Source organism: Dendropsophus ebraccatus, chromosome 14, assembly GCF_027789765.1.
Source record: "Dendropsophus ebraccatus isolate aDenEbr1 chromosome 14, aDenEbr1.pat, whole genome shotgun sequence".
In the NCBI taxonomy this organism is placed as follows: domain Eukaryota; kingdom Metazoa; phylum Chordata; class Amphibia; order Anura; family Hylidae; genus Dendropsophus; species Dendropsophus ebraccatus.
In genome coordinates, this window is record NC_091467.1 from 48955484 (window position 1) to 48972747 (window position 17264).

Below are 17264 nucleotides of genomic sequence, written 5' to 3' on the forward strand. Positions count from 1 at the left end.
TACTATAATACTGCTCCTATGTACAAGAATATAACTACTATAATACTGCCTCCTATGTACAAGAATATAACTACTATAATACTGCTCCTATGTACAAGAATATAACTATTATAATACTGCTCCTATGTACAAGAATATAACTACTATAATACTGCCTCCTATGTACAAGAATATAACTACTATAATACTGCTCCTATGTACAAGAATATAACTACTATAATACTGCTCCTATATACAAGAATATAACTACTATAATACTGCTCCTATGTACAAGAATATAACTACTATAATACTGCTCCTATATACAAGAATATAACTACTATAATACTGCCTCCTATGTACAAGAATATAACTACTATAATACTGCTCCTATGTACAAGAATATAACTATTATAATACTGCTCCTATGTACAAGAATATAACTACTATAATACTGCCTCCTATGTACAAGAATATAACTACTATAATACTGCTCCTATGTACAAGAATATAACTACTATAATACTGCTCCTATATACAAGAATATAACTACTATAATACTGCTCCTATGTACAAGAATATAACTACTATAATACTGCTCGTATGTACAAGAATATAACTATTATAATACTGCTCCTATGTACAAGAATATAACTATATACAAGAATGTAACTACATATTAATGAGATCAGTGATGCACATATAGACATCTAAGATGTATTAAAATATAATTTTATTGTAAAGAATAGTAAGTATTAATGATTGTCTCCACAGATTATCTTCATTGCCATCTTTGCCATGTTTGTTATGCTTATTATACATTTTTACAATAGATTTATCAGATGTTTTGTCATCAACACTTAACCTTTAAATGAGAATTAGCTGCAATACCAGATTTAGTCTATTAACAAGAGGCACTTTTGCGTAAAAATATGTAAAGGGGTTGTGTCATTAAGAAAACTAGGTTCAAACTTATGTAACTGATGTGAAAACATATTTAAAATGTAGACGCATCTCTGAAACTGTACTATATAAGAGACTTACTAATCCCCATGTGACTGCATTGTTTTGAATCCTTGTTGCCCTTGGTTACGACCCACTAAGGTGGTCCCGGCATGTTCAGTTCAACTGCAGTCTCAAGGAAGTACTGCCAATTGGTCTCTAGTTAGCCTGCAAGCAAAGGGGATTATGGGGAAGTATATGCACTGTTGCATGGCAACATAAGGGTCACAGTTCAGAGAGGAAACCAGAAAGTGATGAAATCCATGGGGAAGAAGAACAGTACAGGGATGTAAGTTACTTTACTAAACACAGCACATTTGTACTCCTGTATACGGACACATACACACAGATAGATAGATAGATAGATAGATAGATAGATAGATAGATAGATAGATAGATAGATTTAACCAGCGTTGTTTCATGACACACCCCCTTTAAATGATTTTTTTAAAGGAATTTTTTCCTTTAAAAAAGTTTAAATATCTGGGTGTGAAAACTTAATCAGCCACTTTATTGCCCGTGAGATGTCCTGGCAATTGGGCAGCAGTGATAGTAACATAGTAAATGCTAGATGTGTACGTGCCTTAGGTCACCATTGCTGCAGTTCATAAAGATATTGATGAGTACAAGGTATACACACATAGGCATAATAATATAAGAAAGTAAGAGAGCGCTGGTATGTCTTTAAATACAGAAAAAAAAACATCTTGTGTAGCATAAGATCAGGAAAACATAGCAGCTTTCTTGTAAAAGCAGCCCCACACATATCCACTGGTTGTTGGTGGTATTGCAGCACTGCTCCATTTACTTCAATAGAGGTACCGTAAGCTGCATGAACAGGTGAAGAGCACTTTTTGAAAGAAAGCAGCCATGTTTCTTTTGTTACATTTCATCTCAGCTGTGGCCCATCTAGATGAACCCAACAAAGGTTATAATGAAATCCAAGTATGCAAAGGAAGGTTTCTTGGTCACTAGTGGATCTCCCTGATACAAAGGTCCTGTTTGTCCATCCTGAGAATCACATAGCGGGTTCAGGGGATGAAGTTTGGGTCTGGAAGATCTGGAAAAAGAAGAACAATGTTTATCAACCCTATGATATTGTTAGTTTGGGGAGAGAGAGTAAAATCTGGCCACATTATGGACTTCCGGCTGACATTATGGACTAATATGAAGGTCATGATGAGTTTAAACTAACTTGTTACAAGATGGTCGAGTTGAGGTAAAAAGGAGATCACTTCTTCCATAGTAGCGGTAGGAAAACAGTCTGTTTGGCCCAGTTCTAAAAACCACCAAAACCCATGTTTTTCTGATCTTTCTGGTTGAGCAGTTGCTCAGTACTACAAATCCCAGAATGCATTGATTTCTCACAGCTCTTCATCACAGTCCTCCCACCCTGCCTATTCCCATCCCATAGCACTCCTGCCAGTCTCCCTTCACCAAAGCTGTTCAAGAACTTTTCATTTTACTGCAGACTATTGCACCATTAGTAAGATTGTAGCACCTGCTGCACCATTCAGCATCAGGCCATGTTCCCACAGCGCGAGACACCGGCCGTTCCGTGACCTGGCCAGGTTACAGAATGGCCGGTGTCAGAGAAGATCATCCCAGCCAATACTGCAGTGCTGGTCAGATGATCTTTACTGCTGCTGAATTGGGATGCGGGCACATCCGTGTGCGCCCACATCACAATTCACCACTGTGCACTGACAGGTTTTCTGCGGCCTCTATTTAGGGAATAGCGGCCACAGAAAACTGACATGTCAGTTTTCCCGGCCGGAGTGAACTATGTGTATACACTCCGGCCGGGATCCCTTAGAAGGTAGCACTACGTAAGTTTCATAGTAATCACGGCCGTTGACGTGTTGTCTACAGAGAAAGAGGCAGGAATTGGAGACATAGATGACAGAATTTTGCGAGTGTTTTCATCTTATCACTTCAGTTTCCAAATTTTAGCTATTTGGCATCCTCTTCACCAGAACCAATGAAGTATTGAACACCCCATTACTCAGATCTCACATCGTGTTGGACATTCTTTATCAAGCAGTTGTTATTAACACCCAAAGTACCTATAAAGCATGGTGCCAAATGACAGTCTCCCGTGGCACCAGAAGGTCCATGATGGCCCGGGATCCCAGAAGCACCAGGAGGACCAGGAACCCCAGGAGAACCCGTAGGTCCAGGATTTCCAAAACTTTCTGTCCCTTGTAGACCTGCAATAGATATGTAAGCCAGATAATCCAAAAATTCTGTTGCCAAATTTATTTCCAAGAAGATGATGATGCTGACCTATGGTTCCTGGAGGTCCTGGGGGTCCTTCTCTTCCTTGCCCTGGGGCACCCTTTTCTCCTTGATATCCTTTTTGTCCTACAATAAAATACAATGAGCTCCATAGTTATTACATGAGTAAGAGAGATATCATATGTCCCCCTACAAATAGGTTGTGTATAAATTTTGTAGGTACAAGCGTCTACACTTATTGAAGAGGCATCAGAACTAAATAGAGAATCCCTGAGTCATGCTCCACTCCCATCCATGCATTAAAGGGGTTGGCCATGTTACAGTAAAATTGCTCAGTGTACAGCATTGGTAAGTGCACTCACAGCACTTACTGACAGCAGCTCCCTGTGTACTTCATAGAGCTAAAATCAGACTTCCATCCTCCAGGCTGTGCTGTACTGCTTCCTGCCCTGTGGTGAGTCTGTCCTTAAGATGGCTGACATGGAGGAGCATATGACCATGCCCCGCCCCCAGTATCCAACACTGAGTCTGTATATGCCTATGATGGAAACTGGGGGGGAGGGGGGGGGGCATGGTCACAGCCATCTTAAGGACAGATTTACCACAAAGCAGGAAGCAGGACAGCCCAGCCTGGAGGAGGGGAATCTAATTTTAGTTCTATGAGGCACACAGGGAGCTGCTGTCAGTACGTGCTGTGAGTGCACTTACCAATACTGTACACTGAGCGATTTTATTACAACACAAGGTATTCATTGTAGGTAGACAGCCAAATGGCTCTGACCATGTAAATGATTACCTCGTTCTCCTGGATATCCATTCCTAGCTGGTTGTCCAGATGCCCCATTAACACCTGGTTCTCCTTGCTCCCCTGGTGGTCCTGGAGATCCTGGTGGTCCTGGCTCCCCCATTTTTATTTCTGTATCCCAGAGAGGAACCGGTTGTATCTCTTGTTCTCTAAGAACCGCATCCAACTTTACCAAGTGAGCTACAAATACAAAAGGGGTATAAGAAACGAGTGCACACTTACATACAGATTAGTATGTATTTTATTTATCAATGTGTATGTTAAAGGTTTTGTTTTTGTTTTTTCAAATCTGGTGTCAGAAAGTTATATAGATTTATAATTTACTTCTATTTAAAATTCTCAAGTGTTCCACTACTTATCAGCTGCTGTATGTCCTGCAGGAAATGTTGTTTTCTTTTCAGTCTGACACAGTGCTCTCTGCTGACACATCTGTCCGAGACAGGAACTGTAAACAGCAGCAGCAAATCCCCATAGGAAACCTTTCCTGCTCTGGACAGTTCCTGTCACGGCCAGAGATGTCAGCAGAGAGCACTGTGTCAGACTGAAGACTTTAGATTTTTAAATAGAAGTAAATTACAAATCTATATGCTCTGCCCCAGGGTTCCTGAACTAAGCATAGTACAATGAATTAGGTGTTTTTTTTTTAGTATTTTGGAAATGGAGTGGATGCAACTACTTACCTTGGATTAACCTCTCACACACCTGGTGCACCAAGTGGTAAATTGTGGCCATAGACTGAGGTTCCCCCTGTGATGAGAAGAAATGACTTTACATTATATGTCACTAAAATTCCTACAAGTGACTGACAATCAATGCCCGGAGCTCAGAGATGAGGGCTCAGCTGGTCCACAATGATTTCCTGTCCCTCCATGTTGCTCACAATAAGAGAGACATCTAATCAAGAGATGAGCAATTACTCTTGTGTTAATTGTTACTCACCTTCTCGCCCTTCTCACCGCGGGTGCCCGGAAGACCCTAAGGAGGAAGAAAACACAGCAAGTGATTAGAAAGGGATGAGACAAAGCTTCAGGAGAGAACAGGGACATTATATCCAGACCCCTTGAAATTGAAGGATTTCCATGCTGTGGGTGTCCAGCTGCTGCAGAACTACATCTCCTATAATGCCCTGACTTTCATTATAAAAACTTTATTATCAATACATTTAGTGGGTGTTGTAGTAGTATTCTGATCAACAACCTGTAACTGTTTCAAAACTACAATTCCCAGCATGCTGAGGGCTGCTAAGGCATGCAGGGAGTTGTAGTTTTGCGACAGCCAGACAGGCACAGGCTGAAAGCCATCATTCTATGTAGTCTAACCATGTGGAAGGCTGAAGGGCACGCTGGTAGTTGTAGAGCCACAGGTTACACACCACTACTCTATGAAGTGCAACTACTGCCACAAGCTGTTGAGAAATGCAGGGAGTTGTAGTTGTGGAATAAAAGGAGAGCCATAGGTTGGGGACCACCATATTACTGCATTTGTAGAGACTGTAGTGGAGCAAAACAATGGAGGTCTTACCATGGCTGCGGTACAATAACAAACACAACCATGTGTTTGTCTGCAGGTATTCATAACACCAATTTAACCCTAGGGTCCATGATGAAATGCAACACTCACAGTAGCTAACACAATATTTCTTAAGGTTCCACCTAGAGGTGACTTAAAATAAAATGCAGTCATCTGGCTCCTCAGGGGCGGGGCTTTAAAAACAAAAATTCCTTTAGACACTGACATGACAATAAAAGTGTATTTGGCTTGATAAGTCTTGATTTACATGGCATGGTGGTATATTTGAAATTGATATTTCATTCTCTTGTGGTCTTATAGGTGCTTACAGACCCAGATACCTCGCAAAAGCATATAGAAAGGATAAAAGGACTAGACTAGAAGGATTAGAATATTTTTATAGGCTTCTGCTATACTTACCGTAGGCCCAACATCACCAACTGGTCCCCTCTCTCCGGGGCTACCCTTTAGACCATGAAGTCCCTGTATACCCTGAGGAGAGCAAAAGCAAAGTATCCAATTTAATGATGAACTGGGTTCATAGGGTTCCCCAGGGGTCACCCATGATGAAAGGAGCGGTTTAGGTGGCATCTTGAGTATTCCATGGTATATACTCTACTCTCTGGCTCTGGTTTTGTATGTGTTGTTGCTCAGCCCTGTCTTCAATACAAAAAGTGCTGTGAACATTTCCTATAATAATTCTTTGGCAGGAACACCTATACACCTGCCCATTAAATGCAGCTTTACCGGTGGTGTACAGGATGCAAGAAAGCAATATCAAACGCTACCATTAAACAAGGTAAGACTGGCATATACTACACCAAATGTATACATACACTACATACCCAATACATGGAAAAAGTACATAAAAACTAAACCATCAGCTGTGTAATGGGTGGTACTAGAGAGCATGGTGGCTTTCGATATGGTCACATGTTTGAACTGGTCAACAGTATGAACCTGTCCTGGCACAACAACAGCTCATTGACGGAGTGGTGGCTGGTGCTTGGGTTACAGCCTTTATACCAAGTAGACCATACACAGCTGCAATAACAATAACAATAGTTTGAGGAAGACCTTTTCCAGTCTTTGCATAGGCATGAGGTAAGGTCCAAGAGGTTTTGTAAGGAACAAATGTACATATGGACATTTAGGTGCCAATATATGCTCATAGAGTGCTGACAATGTCCATGTAAAGATTTAAGAAAACCATTCTCTACTCCTACCACAATTAAATAGAAAAAAAAACATGGCTGCCTTTGTTCGGCCAAAACATATATTGAAGTATGTTATTGCCCAACAAAAATTATAAAAGTTCTCAATATTCACTAATTATAGGAAATGCACATATAGGGGGAGATTTACCAATCATGGTATAAAGTGAAACTGGCTCATTTGCCCCTAGCAACCAATCAGATTCCACTTTTCATTCCTCACAGACTGTTTGGAAAATGAAAGGTGGAATCTGATTGGTTGCTAGGGGCAACTGAGCCAGTTTCATTTTACACCATGTTTGATAAATCTCCCCCATAGTGCTTGATTCCTTCAATTACTACAGCTTGAAGTCTTCTATTCCTAGCAAAAATGGTGATGTCACGACCCACTATCCAACATACAGAGGTGGGGGCTGGGCTGTGCGGTGACAGGGATAGGAGCGTGAAGTAGTGTAACCTCCGGTAACTGCTCCGGTAATAGCTCTGGTGCAAGACGAGAGAGAGACCATCGGGATGATGTGAAATGTGAATTTCTCCATCATACCTGTCAGCCCGTGCTCCGTTCCTGCTGCCATGTAGCCAACCCACAGTCCGGACCTTCCAGGAGGAAGGGCACAGCCTGCTCTCTCCCCAAGCGCAAAGCGATACGGTTTCAGTGAGAAGTAAAGGAAGGTCTGGATGGCGGGTCGGCTACATGGCTCCACGGGCAGCAGGGATGGAGCACAGGCTGACACTTTTTTTCTTTTTCTTTGCATATTCAATTTTTTCAGGAGGCAATGTATCAATGAAGACTCTTGATTGAGTACTCCATTGGATTTTTTGCTGACCTCTTTGAGCTCAGTAATTGTGTTTTGCACACTAGTATATTGGTTGCGGCTAGTAATGTAACTCAATTTCATGAATGGGACTAAGCTGCAATACCACACAACTTGTGCACAGGAGTGGTGCTGTTTGTGGAAGGAGACAACATGTTTTTCTCATTTTTACAGACGCTATATAGCTGGGAAGAACCCTGGAGGATGTTTATATCAGTGCAGGTCATACAGAATTCTTCTCCAAATTCCAGGAAGAGACTGTGAAAGAAGCCATTAATATTGGTCAGCTTCCCCGTACAGCGGTGATATATCTCAATGTACTTATTCCTGACTGATCTGGATGTGCTGGTGTTCCCGCTCTAAATGTCTGTAATTTATTATAGGTAATGAGACCAATTTCAGATGTCTCACATAGTATTTTCCCAGCTTCGTTCTCACAGTCTCTGGATATGTGTTATAGGAGTGCTATAAATAAAGGCTGCCCTATATATGGCATGTTGACACCATGACAAATAGATATTCCGCTTTATCCTAGCTCTTGTATAAGACATCAAAATGGTCCTTTATGGATAAAGCGCATAATATTGGACATAGCGAGCATTGGCCTATAAATAGTCATTTCCCCAAGTCCCTTATCTGTATCCCATGTAAAGAAACTTTAACCAGACCAAATGCAATGCAGAAGAACCCTACCTGGATCACCATAGTGTTCTATGGTAGTTTTTTTAGGATCATCTAGCCAAATGTGTTCCATCTAAGGAGCACTTAACCTTACCCATTGCAGTTCACTAGAAACCTTGCTTAAAACATTGTACAATTTTATGTTGGTGGGAGCAGGTAGAGGGTAACAGACATGGCCGTGTGCCATAGCATATATGGTGTATGGTATGCTTTATTTCACCAAATATAGGCCACAAAACACAACTGACTGTAGACCTCAGTAGGGGAACTACATCTTAATATTGCAGTCAAAAGACCACTTAGAAACCAACTTAGGCATCATGGGGTCATAGAATCAATTTAAAGAGGGGCCAATATGCAGTTTTTGGAATCAGTCCTTTAAGACGCTGTATCATAGATCAGTAGAGAGCATACAATTTTACGTTGTCTGTTTATAGTACTTACCCGAGGTCCCGGCGGTCCAGGCATGCCAGATATCCCCTCCACACCTCGTATACCCTGCAAATATATGCAAGTCAAACAATATACAATGAAATGTGTACAAGATATGGGCACCAGCATATAGTTAACAATGCAGTATACAAGCTTTTTCTTGCTACGAGTCAACAGGACTGTTTGCGGCTATTAGCATTTTTTATCAAAATTGCAGAAAAAAGTGATTTATTGAAAAACCAGCTGCCGTTCTCCGCAGTAAGCAAAGTCCAACTGTATATTAAAAGGTCACATTTGTCTAGAGAGTTTCAGACGCATAATGAGCTGTCACGGAGATACGTGCCTTGCTGCAAGTGTTGACAATTTAGAAAACTGTTTAGAGAAAAGTTCCAAAGACGAAGTCACAAACTATGAGGGCGAGTACAGGAAAAGTTCCGAAGGTAAAGTCCCAGCCATACGTCTTTATTGAGGCAACTGGTGGCGATAGGTATTAAAAAGAAGGCAAACCCATAGTCAACCTGTACAAATGGGAGGTCATTAGTATCAAACTGGGTTGTCTTTGACATTTGAGGACTTTTATCATGTTCGATGTAGGAGCCCACACATCTCTCCCCTACTCCAAAGCAGCCAGGCCCTATTTTCCAGTCTTTGCCAAAACCTACAGCAAGGAAACAGATTCTCCTTGCTATCCTAACTCCCTGGCTGCTTATTTACCACATATATGACAGGAACCTTGGTGAAATATACATACCATCCACCACTTTGCCCCTGGTTCTGTCACAATGGTTAATGTAAAGAGTCTATTCTTCATAGCTCTACCATACTTGCTTACCATACAACGGCAGGAAGAAGACCATGGTGACTACAATGATTCCATAAGCTGGCCATACAAACTACATTACTGTTGGCTAAACCTAAAGATTTCGTCAGGACCATCCAACTATCTAATATGCATGAGAGTCCTCTGACTGGTGATGTCAGGGAGGGAAGGATTAGAACATGCTCAGTCATTTTGTTCTTGAGAATAACCACTGGAGTCTATGCCCAATTAACTACAGAATAAAAATTCAGTTGCCTTTCCATAGGTTTGGGCACCAAGGGATTGGTACTCAAGTCATCAGGAGCATTGGTGCCCCTGGAGTCTACACTGGTTGTATGTCCCTAAGGTCGGATCTCCTTCCTGCCATAATGAAATACAAAAGCAGCAGGACACAAGATATACACTGGTTTTTACAACTCTTTCACAAACACGTTTTGTATTAATATTGTGTTTGCCATTTTAAGTTTATCTCTCCTGTTTCCCTGTACCCTAGCTGTGATAAAATAGCTCCCCTTTAGAGATGAGCGAACGGGGTTTGGGTTCGAGTCCATCCGAACCCGATCGTTCGGCATTTGATTAGAGGGGGCTGCTGAACTTGGATAAAGCTCTAAGGTTGTCTGGAAAACATGGATACAGCCAATGACTATATCCATGATTTCCACATAGCCTTAGGGCTTTATCCAAGTTCAGCAGCCACCGCTAATCAAATGCCGAAAGTTCGGGTTCGGATGGACTCGAGCATGCTCCAGGTTCGCTCATCTCTACTCCCCTCCTTTTTGATAGCAGGTGCTTATGTACCTAACCCTGACAAGCTATAAAAGATAAAGTAAGCACTACCCCCTCCCCCCCCCCAACCAAAAAAACAACAAACATTAAAATGAATGAATTAAATAGCCAAAAAGTAATTCCTGGGCCCCAAGTCTCCCTTTCCTTCCAAGGAGTTGGAGCTTTGTTGTGGTATATGGCCCAGAATGACTGTCGAGTAACAGGGAAAGAAATGAAGACCAACATTATTAGGGTTTCTCCAAGACATCAGGTTTCCAAAAGGTAGCTGGACCCTTAACCATAGATATAGAGACTTGATTTCATATAGGTGAATAATTTGCAAATAGTTTAAAAAAAAACATAGCGGGAGAGGAAATTAGGATACAAAAATAGCTAAAGTCACACCCATGGGATATATATTATATAGCCACATGCATCAAGACCTGTGATCACACATGTTCAGCATCTTAGCAGGTTCCTATAATTATTGCACAATCCATGTAACCAAACACGTCACTAAGATCATCACAGCCATACATACCTTGGGTCCCATCATCCCGTCTCTTCCCGGCATGCCCTCCGGGCCAGGGGGTCCCTGTAAGACCAAAAAGATTACTCACATAGGTGTAACTGTCGCGCCAATGAAAGGTTTTTAACAGAGACCTATGTACATTGGTGGCAGAGTAACTTTTCGTGCCCCCCGTCACCGCTCCTACTCTCTATGGAGTTTAGTGATATTAACCCTTCCTACACTGAGCACATTAATTTTTTTACCCACACTTGTATTATTAGATCAAGGACTCAAAGACAGAACACAGAGAATGTCCTATATTACCTGCAGTCCAGGACTTCCGATGTCCCCCTTCTCGCCTTTCATACCTGGAGGGCCCTGAAATAAAACATTAATTGGCACTGCAACTTTGGGAACCATATCCCTGAATTTAGTGTCTTCTGGACTGGGAAGATTCTAACCTCTCAGTCTATGAGTTTTCTATGTCTTCAAAAATGCTGCCCTTGTTGCACTGATTGCACTCACCACTGAAACCAAGTCTATGACCATAGTTGAAAACCATATTAGTGACCTCTATGTTAGTAGAGGGGGTCCTCTGATCAGGATCTAGTTGGACAGAGACAATACATTTGGAAGGTAATAAATATTGTAGTGACCTTTTTGGTGGTCCCATAGTGAATATAATCAGATTTGGTCCTTGTTCTAAGAAGGTTTAAAACCTTCACATGAGCTTATGGAAACCTCAAGGGTAGATGGAGGTCTCATACTGGACTATAATCAAACTTGGTCAAACTGATGGTGACTATGATATAATATGGTATTGTTCCCAACAGGATTGCAGCTTTCATCATAATGTAAGTAATTTTAATTGACCCGGTACGGGCCCCTAAGTGGGATGAGGTGTCCACTGTGTTAAGTGTTTTTCCCACTAGGTGTCACTACTGTGTCTCTGTGTGACCTGTTATTTGCACAGCTAAAGTCTTCCAGGGATTAACTGTTATGTGTCGTGGTGCTTTTCTGACCACTCATGGGTGAGGTGCTTTCCCTCCTTTCTCTAACCTATCTTGTTTTGCTCTTTTTTCTGCACACACACAGCCAGGGTTAAAAAAGCTTGTCTAACCGAGACATGGCTAGAACGTCACAGTTTTTGTTCTATGAGCACTAGAACAGCTATACAGTGCTAAGCCTTCACAAGGAGAAAGAAGCCTAACAGGGATCACCTTGCCCACGCCGTGAACCTCTCTAAACCGTGCAGAGCAGTTACCTTCAGAATCATAGGAACTGACCCCAGTGGAACAAAGGTACTAGGAAAAGTCTACGTATTCCACTGCGTAGTACAGGACAACTGGGACAACTATTCTCTTCTACTACCCACCTGTACTGTTCTGGCAGAGTACACTTCTACAGGGCAGGGCCCCTCTGACGACTCCTCTACTCTCTCTACTGCAAAGCACCTTCTTACTTTAAGCACATGGTTTCTACCTCAACTGTAAGCACTTGGGTTCTTACAAGATTGTAACTTTTGTATTGCCCTGGACCGTATTGTTGCCACTAGTATTCTTTCGGCTATTCTTTCACTTCGGCTATTCCAAGTAAACTGTTCTATTTTACTGAAGCACCAGATTCTGGCTTATCTCTTCCGCACCCATACACACATATCACTACACTTGGGTCAATTAAATTTTCTGTGCCGGTGAGGCACCAAGACTGTCCGGGGTCCCATACCACTCCAAGCTACCGTGACAAGTGCCCAAGTAACCCTAGACCCATTCAGCTACCACACCAACGTAACAGCTGATTCGGTAGGATTTCCCAAACAAACACTCCCTGCACCTTACTGCCCTGCTACATAATAATAAGTAATAAAAGTAAGCATAAAGGAAGGTCTGTTGCAACCAGAACATTCCTTACTAGGTGGTCATCCTTATCCAACCTTGACCTCTTTGGGGTCTCATGAGTGTGCCTATGAGCAAATTTGGTAACAGTACTCCCGGAAGTCTCTGCACAAAGTTTAAAAGCCTAGTGGTCCACTGTTAGCATTAGGAACATGTATGAAATGTTGGTTGAGTACGGTGAGGATTGTAGAAAGCAGGGCTGTGAACAAGTAGGCACTGGGTGACCGTTAGACCAAACAAGGCTCGTCTTAACTCCAAAAATGGCTGATTATGAATGTAACTTCCTGCCCTAATTTACAGTAAAAGGCTATTTTAGGAGCAGAGGTCAAGTGACCAAAGTGATCAATACCATTGGTCCAGTAGCTGTCATCCCACGAGCTCCAGGAGATCCCATCCGCCCTCTGAGACCCTCTGAACCCATCTGTCCAGAGACTCCAGCTTCACCCTAATATAAATAGCAAGAAATCAGAAGGTTCAGACTCCACGCTGTGCAATCTAGAAAAAAATAACTTACCTACGTCATCTTCGCAGATATTGTCACCTTGTTTTACATTTCATCCCCTTGTGTTGATTACATTCCCTCTCAGTTCATTCCCCAAAGTGTTATGTGTTGATTTAATGCAGGTGATGGAGGAATTAAAAGTTTCCTACAAATCCCTGAGCGCAATCCACTCACGTGTAAAGCGTATCATTATAAAATATTCCTAATTTGTAGGTCACAATGTCCCAGGAACAGCAGAATACACAGCGCAGGAGGGGAACTAGGATAATGGAGGACCCTTTACCTTGGGTGGGGGGGTGGGGGGGGGGCGCTGCCTTTGTGCAATAAGAGATACATGTAGACTAAAAGAACCTTAAAATAATTCCTTTGGTATCTTGGGAGTGTTACCATGACAACCATTAGACACCTCGAGAATGCTGAATTTTTCTGAAAAGAGGGTGCAAACACTAAGCACAGATATAATGGCCTCAATACAGGTATATGCATTCTTAAAGGGGTTGGTTGTCCAGTTTCAAAAACCCATTTCCATTCACCCAACCCTAGTAACAGAAAGTCCACTATTCAGGAACCTCATCTCTCTGCAAAGTGTGTTGTCTCTTTCTTTGGAGAAACTGACCTGTGTTGGATTCCACTGACAACTGATCGATTAGAATGAATTTTACTTTGTTAGGCTGGGTTCACACTACGTATATTTCAGTCAGTGTTGTGGTCCTCATATTGTAACCAAAACAAGGAGTGGATTAAAAACACAGAAAGGATCTGTTCACACAATGTTGAAATTGAGTGGATGGCCGCCATTTAATGGCAAATATTTGCTGTTATTTTAGAACAACGGCTGTTATATTGAAATAATAGCAGTTATTTACTGTTATATGGCGGCTATCCTCTCAATTTCACCATTGTGTGAACAGAGCCTTTCTGTGTTTTTAATCCACTCCTGGTTTTGGTTACAATATGAAATTGGTTGCAATACTGACTGAAATATACGTAGTGTGAACGCAGCCAAATACTTTATTTCTCCTGTGGTGGCATTGCAGGGAAACTAAATTGCTGATTGCTAAAAATCTCAGCAGGATAACACTATGTGATCTGCACAAGGATAATGGACATTTCTAAAATGTAGAAAACCCCTTAAAGGGAAAATCTAATGTGAATCCCCAGCTCTTGTAACACTATATAATTAGGTAGATTTGTGGAGTTTTGGATAGCTGGATGAGGGCATTTCCATTACATGGACTGAGATCACTGGATGATGGACGGACCTGTTAAACAGTTGACTTATCATAACATCCTCGATTTTATACTATAGAAGGGCCCATCACTCAGTCAGTCCCCAATGAAACCTGTGGTGTTGGATGTATGGAAGGCCTTTATTGTGTGGCTACAGAACCTGTGATGTTGGAGCATTGGGGGTTCCACTAGTCCAACTACAACTACACCCCCTCCCATAAGTTACTAACCTCTAACCGTTAGTTACATATCCTCTAACCTCTAACTACATTCCTGCTTTTGATCCTATTCATGAACACTAATAAGGATTAACGAACATTAGATATTCCCCATTTCCAGTAGAGTGAGCTGCAACATTTCATACCAGTGATCCAGCTTCCCCTTGTTCTCCTTTGGGTCCTCGAGGCCCGGGTGGTCCCTGTAGAGGCAAAATCATAGGTTATAACCAAATCTACCTACCTCAAATGCCCAATGTCTCTGTGTAAAATATGGTTCTTACAGGGGGTCCAGGAGGCCCGGTAGGCCCTTGAATTTCCGAGATACAGGTGCAGGCAGATGGCGGAGCTGGACAGCTGTTCTTATCCCTCTGAAACAAGAAAATAATTATTGTAGTAAATTTTAGATGTAGAGGGCCTGATGTGCTGGAGCTATGTTGGTATATAGGACATGGGTACAGGAGCTGTGGGGTTGGATCTAAGGTATGCCTATGAAGTTGGTACAGAATCTGTGGTGTAGGACCTAAGGAGTGCCTATGATGTTGGTACAGAACCTGTGGTGGTGGGCTTAAGGAATGTCTATGCTCTTGGTATGGGACCTGTGGTGTTTGACCAATGGAGTGCCTATGATGTTGGTACAGAACCTGTGGTGGTGGGCTTAAGGAATGTCTATGCTCTTGGTATGGGACCTGTGGTGTTTGACCAATGGAGTGCCTATGATGTTGGTACAGAACCTGTGGTGGTGGGCTTAAGGAATGTCTATGCTCTTGGTATGGGACCTGTGGTGTTTGACCAATGGAGTGCCTATGATGTTGGTACAAAACCTGTGGTGGTGGGCTTAAGGAATGTCTATGCTCTTGGTATGGGACCTGTGGTGTTTGACCAATGGAGTGCCTATGATGTTGGTACAGAACCTGTGGTGGTGGGCTTAAGGAATGCCTATGATCTTTGTATAGGACCTGTGGTGTTTGAGCAATGGAGCTCATGATGTTGGTACAGGATTTTTGATGTAATGTTAGTTCACAACCTAGGAAGTCTTTAATGTTAGTCCACAACCTAGAAAGCTTGACGTAAATTATGAAGACCCTATATGGTGTAAGTACAGGACATGTGGTGCTTGACCTATAGAGTGCCCATGATGTTGTTACAAGACATACTTATAACTGTAAATGTGGTTGCCATGATGCCATGTTTGTTATGTTTGAAAGACTAATTTTATAATGTGAATTACATCCAATGGAACGTGAATATGCAAAAGAAGAGCCCGTGGAGCCTCATTGAAGAGTCTCAAAACACAGGACTAGCCAGATATCCCTCCGGGAAGGACCCAGCCAAGGGGCAGCTCCTGTTAGGAAATCACCAAAACCACCATATTAAGTGGCCCTATAAGTCAATGTAATTACAAGGGATAAACCAAGGCTAGGTAACCATCCACATACAGCTGTTTCGGGGTGTTGCCCCTCATCAGTGTGGAGCAGGATTCTGGCTAGGTGGGAGCAATGCCTAGTAGAGCCATAAGAGAAACAGATTGCTGAACTCAGGGAGACCAGCCAAACGACAACACTGCCAGCTGCTAGTGAAAGCGCTCAGTGCAATGGAACGTATAGCCTAAAATAATGTTCTCGAAGTTGTGGCTCTCATCATGCAGCTTGGGCATCATTGACCTAAGGAGTAATGACTTCTCTTATAGATCATCTCTGTGTATTGATCCTGGCCTGTGCCCACACATCTCCGTGGTGCCATGCATTCCCCCAGACCTCACAGTACTTTATCATCCTCAGCATATTCAGTGCAATAAAAATGTCAATGTAAAGATCTCACTTCATATGTAATTAGGAAACTTGTGCAGGCTGTGAAATCCAGGAACCTATAGACCTCGGGGGGACTAGTTACAGAACCGCACCAATTACTCCATAGTTACACCAGACATTGGGATAAGCTATGGAACAGCACTGGGTATGGGATGTAGAGGAGGACAGGAATAGCAGAGCGTGTTATCTTCTCACCTTAGCTGGGACATCACAGCATCCATCATCTTCTGGGATCTCTGAACTGCAGAATATGAAGAAGGACTGGAGCTCCAGCTGAAAGACAAACATAGGAGGGACTCAGGATTAGGGCAATGACTGGAGAACTATGGTAAATGGTTCACAGAATTCTTTAAAGGAGTATTCAAATAAAAGACACATAGGACAGGCTCTAACTGTCCCCTAGGGACTCCATTATATAACCTCAGCTGTTTATGCTCCAGGCTTGTCCTGACTTCACCTTCTGGGACAGGAGGTGGCTATCTGGCAGCTACCACTGTCAGCCATATAGTTCTCATGGGGTGTAACCATCACTCTCTTTAGGCTATGCTCTAAATGCCTGATGAGAGTAGTCCCTGAGGACCATGTAAGCTTAGTAGCTTCTGCTCCATGCTTAAGCTTCTGAGACAAGAAGTAGCTATCTGGTATCATTGTCAGCCATATTCACACTCATGTTGGCATCTCTGTCATCCTCCGTTATTAAAGTTTAAATAAATGTAACCCTGGCTCTGACTGTACAGAGATACCTGAGATTACAAGGACTACTAGGGGGAGACAGAGATTGGTGACATTAGTCAAGATGGAAGTAGCTTCTCCTCCTTCAGAGTTTTCTTCCGTGCTGCA

General features: G+C 42.3%; 1 protein-coding gene and 1 long non-coding RNA gene across 3 annotated transcripts in view; one reads left to right on the forward strand and one right to left on the reverse strand.

The window, feature by feature from the left end:
- Positions 1–727: 727 nt before the first annotated feature.
- The window catches only part of COL20A1 (collagen type XX alpha 1 chain), a 63311-nt gene continuing 46774 nt past the window's right edge, over positions 728–17264 (reverse strand). For both annotated transcript variants that reach the window (XM_069952952.1, XM_069952950.1), the window contains exons 25-38: positions 16620–16697; positions 14898–14984; positions 14763–14816; positions 13016–13111; positions 11096–11149; positions 10802–10855; positions 8688–8741; positions 5954–6025; positions 4964–4999; positions 4705–4771; positions 4016–4204; positions 3268–3345; positions 3048–3191; positions 728–2041 (exon numbers count right to left, since the gene is read on the reverse strand). In XM_069952952.1, the coding sequence (XP_069809053.1) occupies positions 2013–2041; positions 3048–3191; positions 3268–3345; positions 4016–4204; positions 4705–4771; positions 4964–4999; positions 5954–6025; positions 8688–8741; positions 10802–10855; positions 11096–11149; positions 13016–13111; positions 14763–14816; positions 14898–14984; positions 16620–16697 (1092 nt within the window). In that variant the 3' untranslated portion in view covers positions 728–2012. The remainder of the gene's footprint in view (positions 2042–3047; positions 3192–3267; positions 3346–4015; positions 4205–4704; positions 4772–4963; positions 5000–5953; positions 6026–8687; positions 8742–10801; positions 10856–11095; positions 11150–13015; positions 13112–14762; positions 14817–14897; positions 14985–16619; positions 16698–17264) is intronic.
- Positions 1096–8058, forward strand: LOC138772510 (uncharacterized). The gene is made up of 3 exons (XR_011359774.1): positions 1096–1270; positions 6244–6332; positions 7737–8058. It is a non-coding gene; the product is annotated as an uncharacterized lncRNA (long non-coding RNA).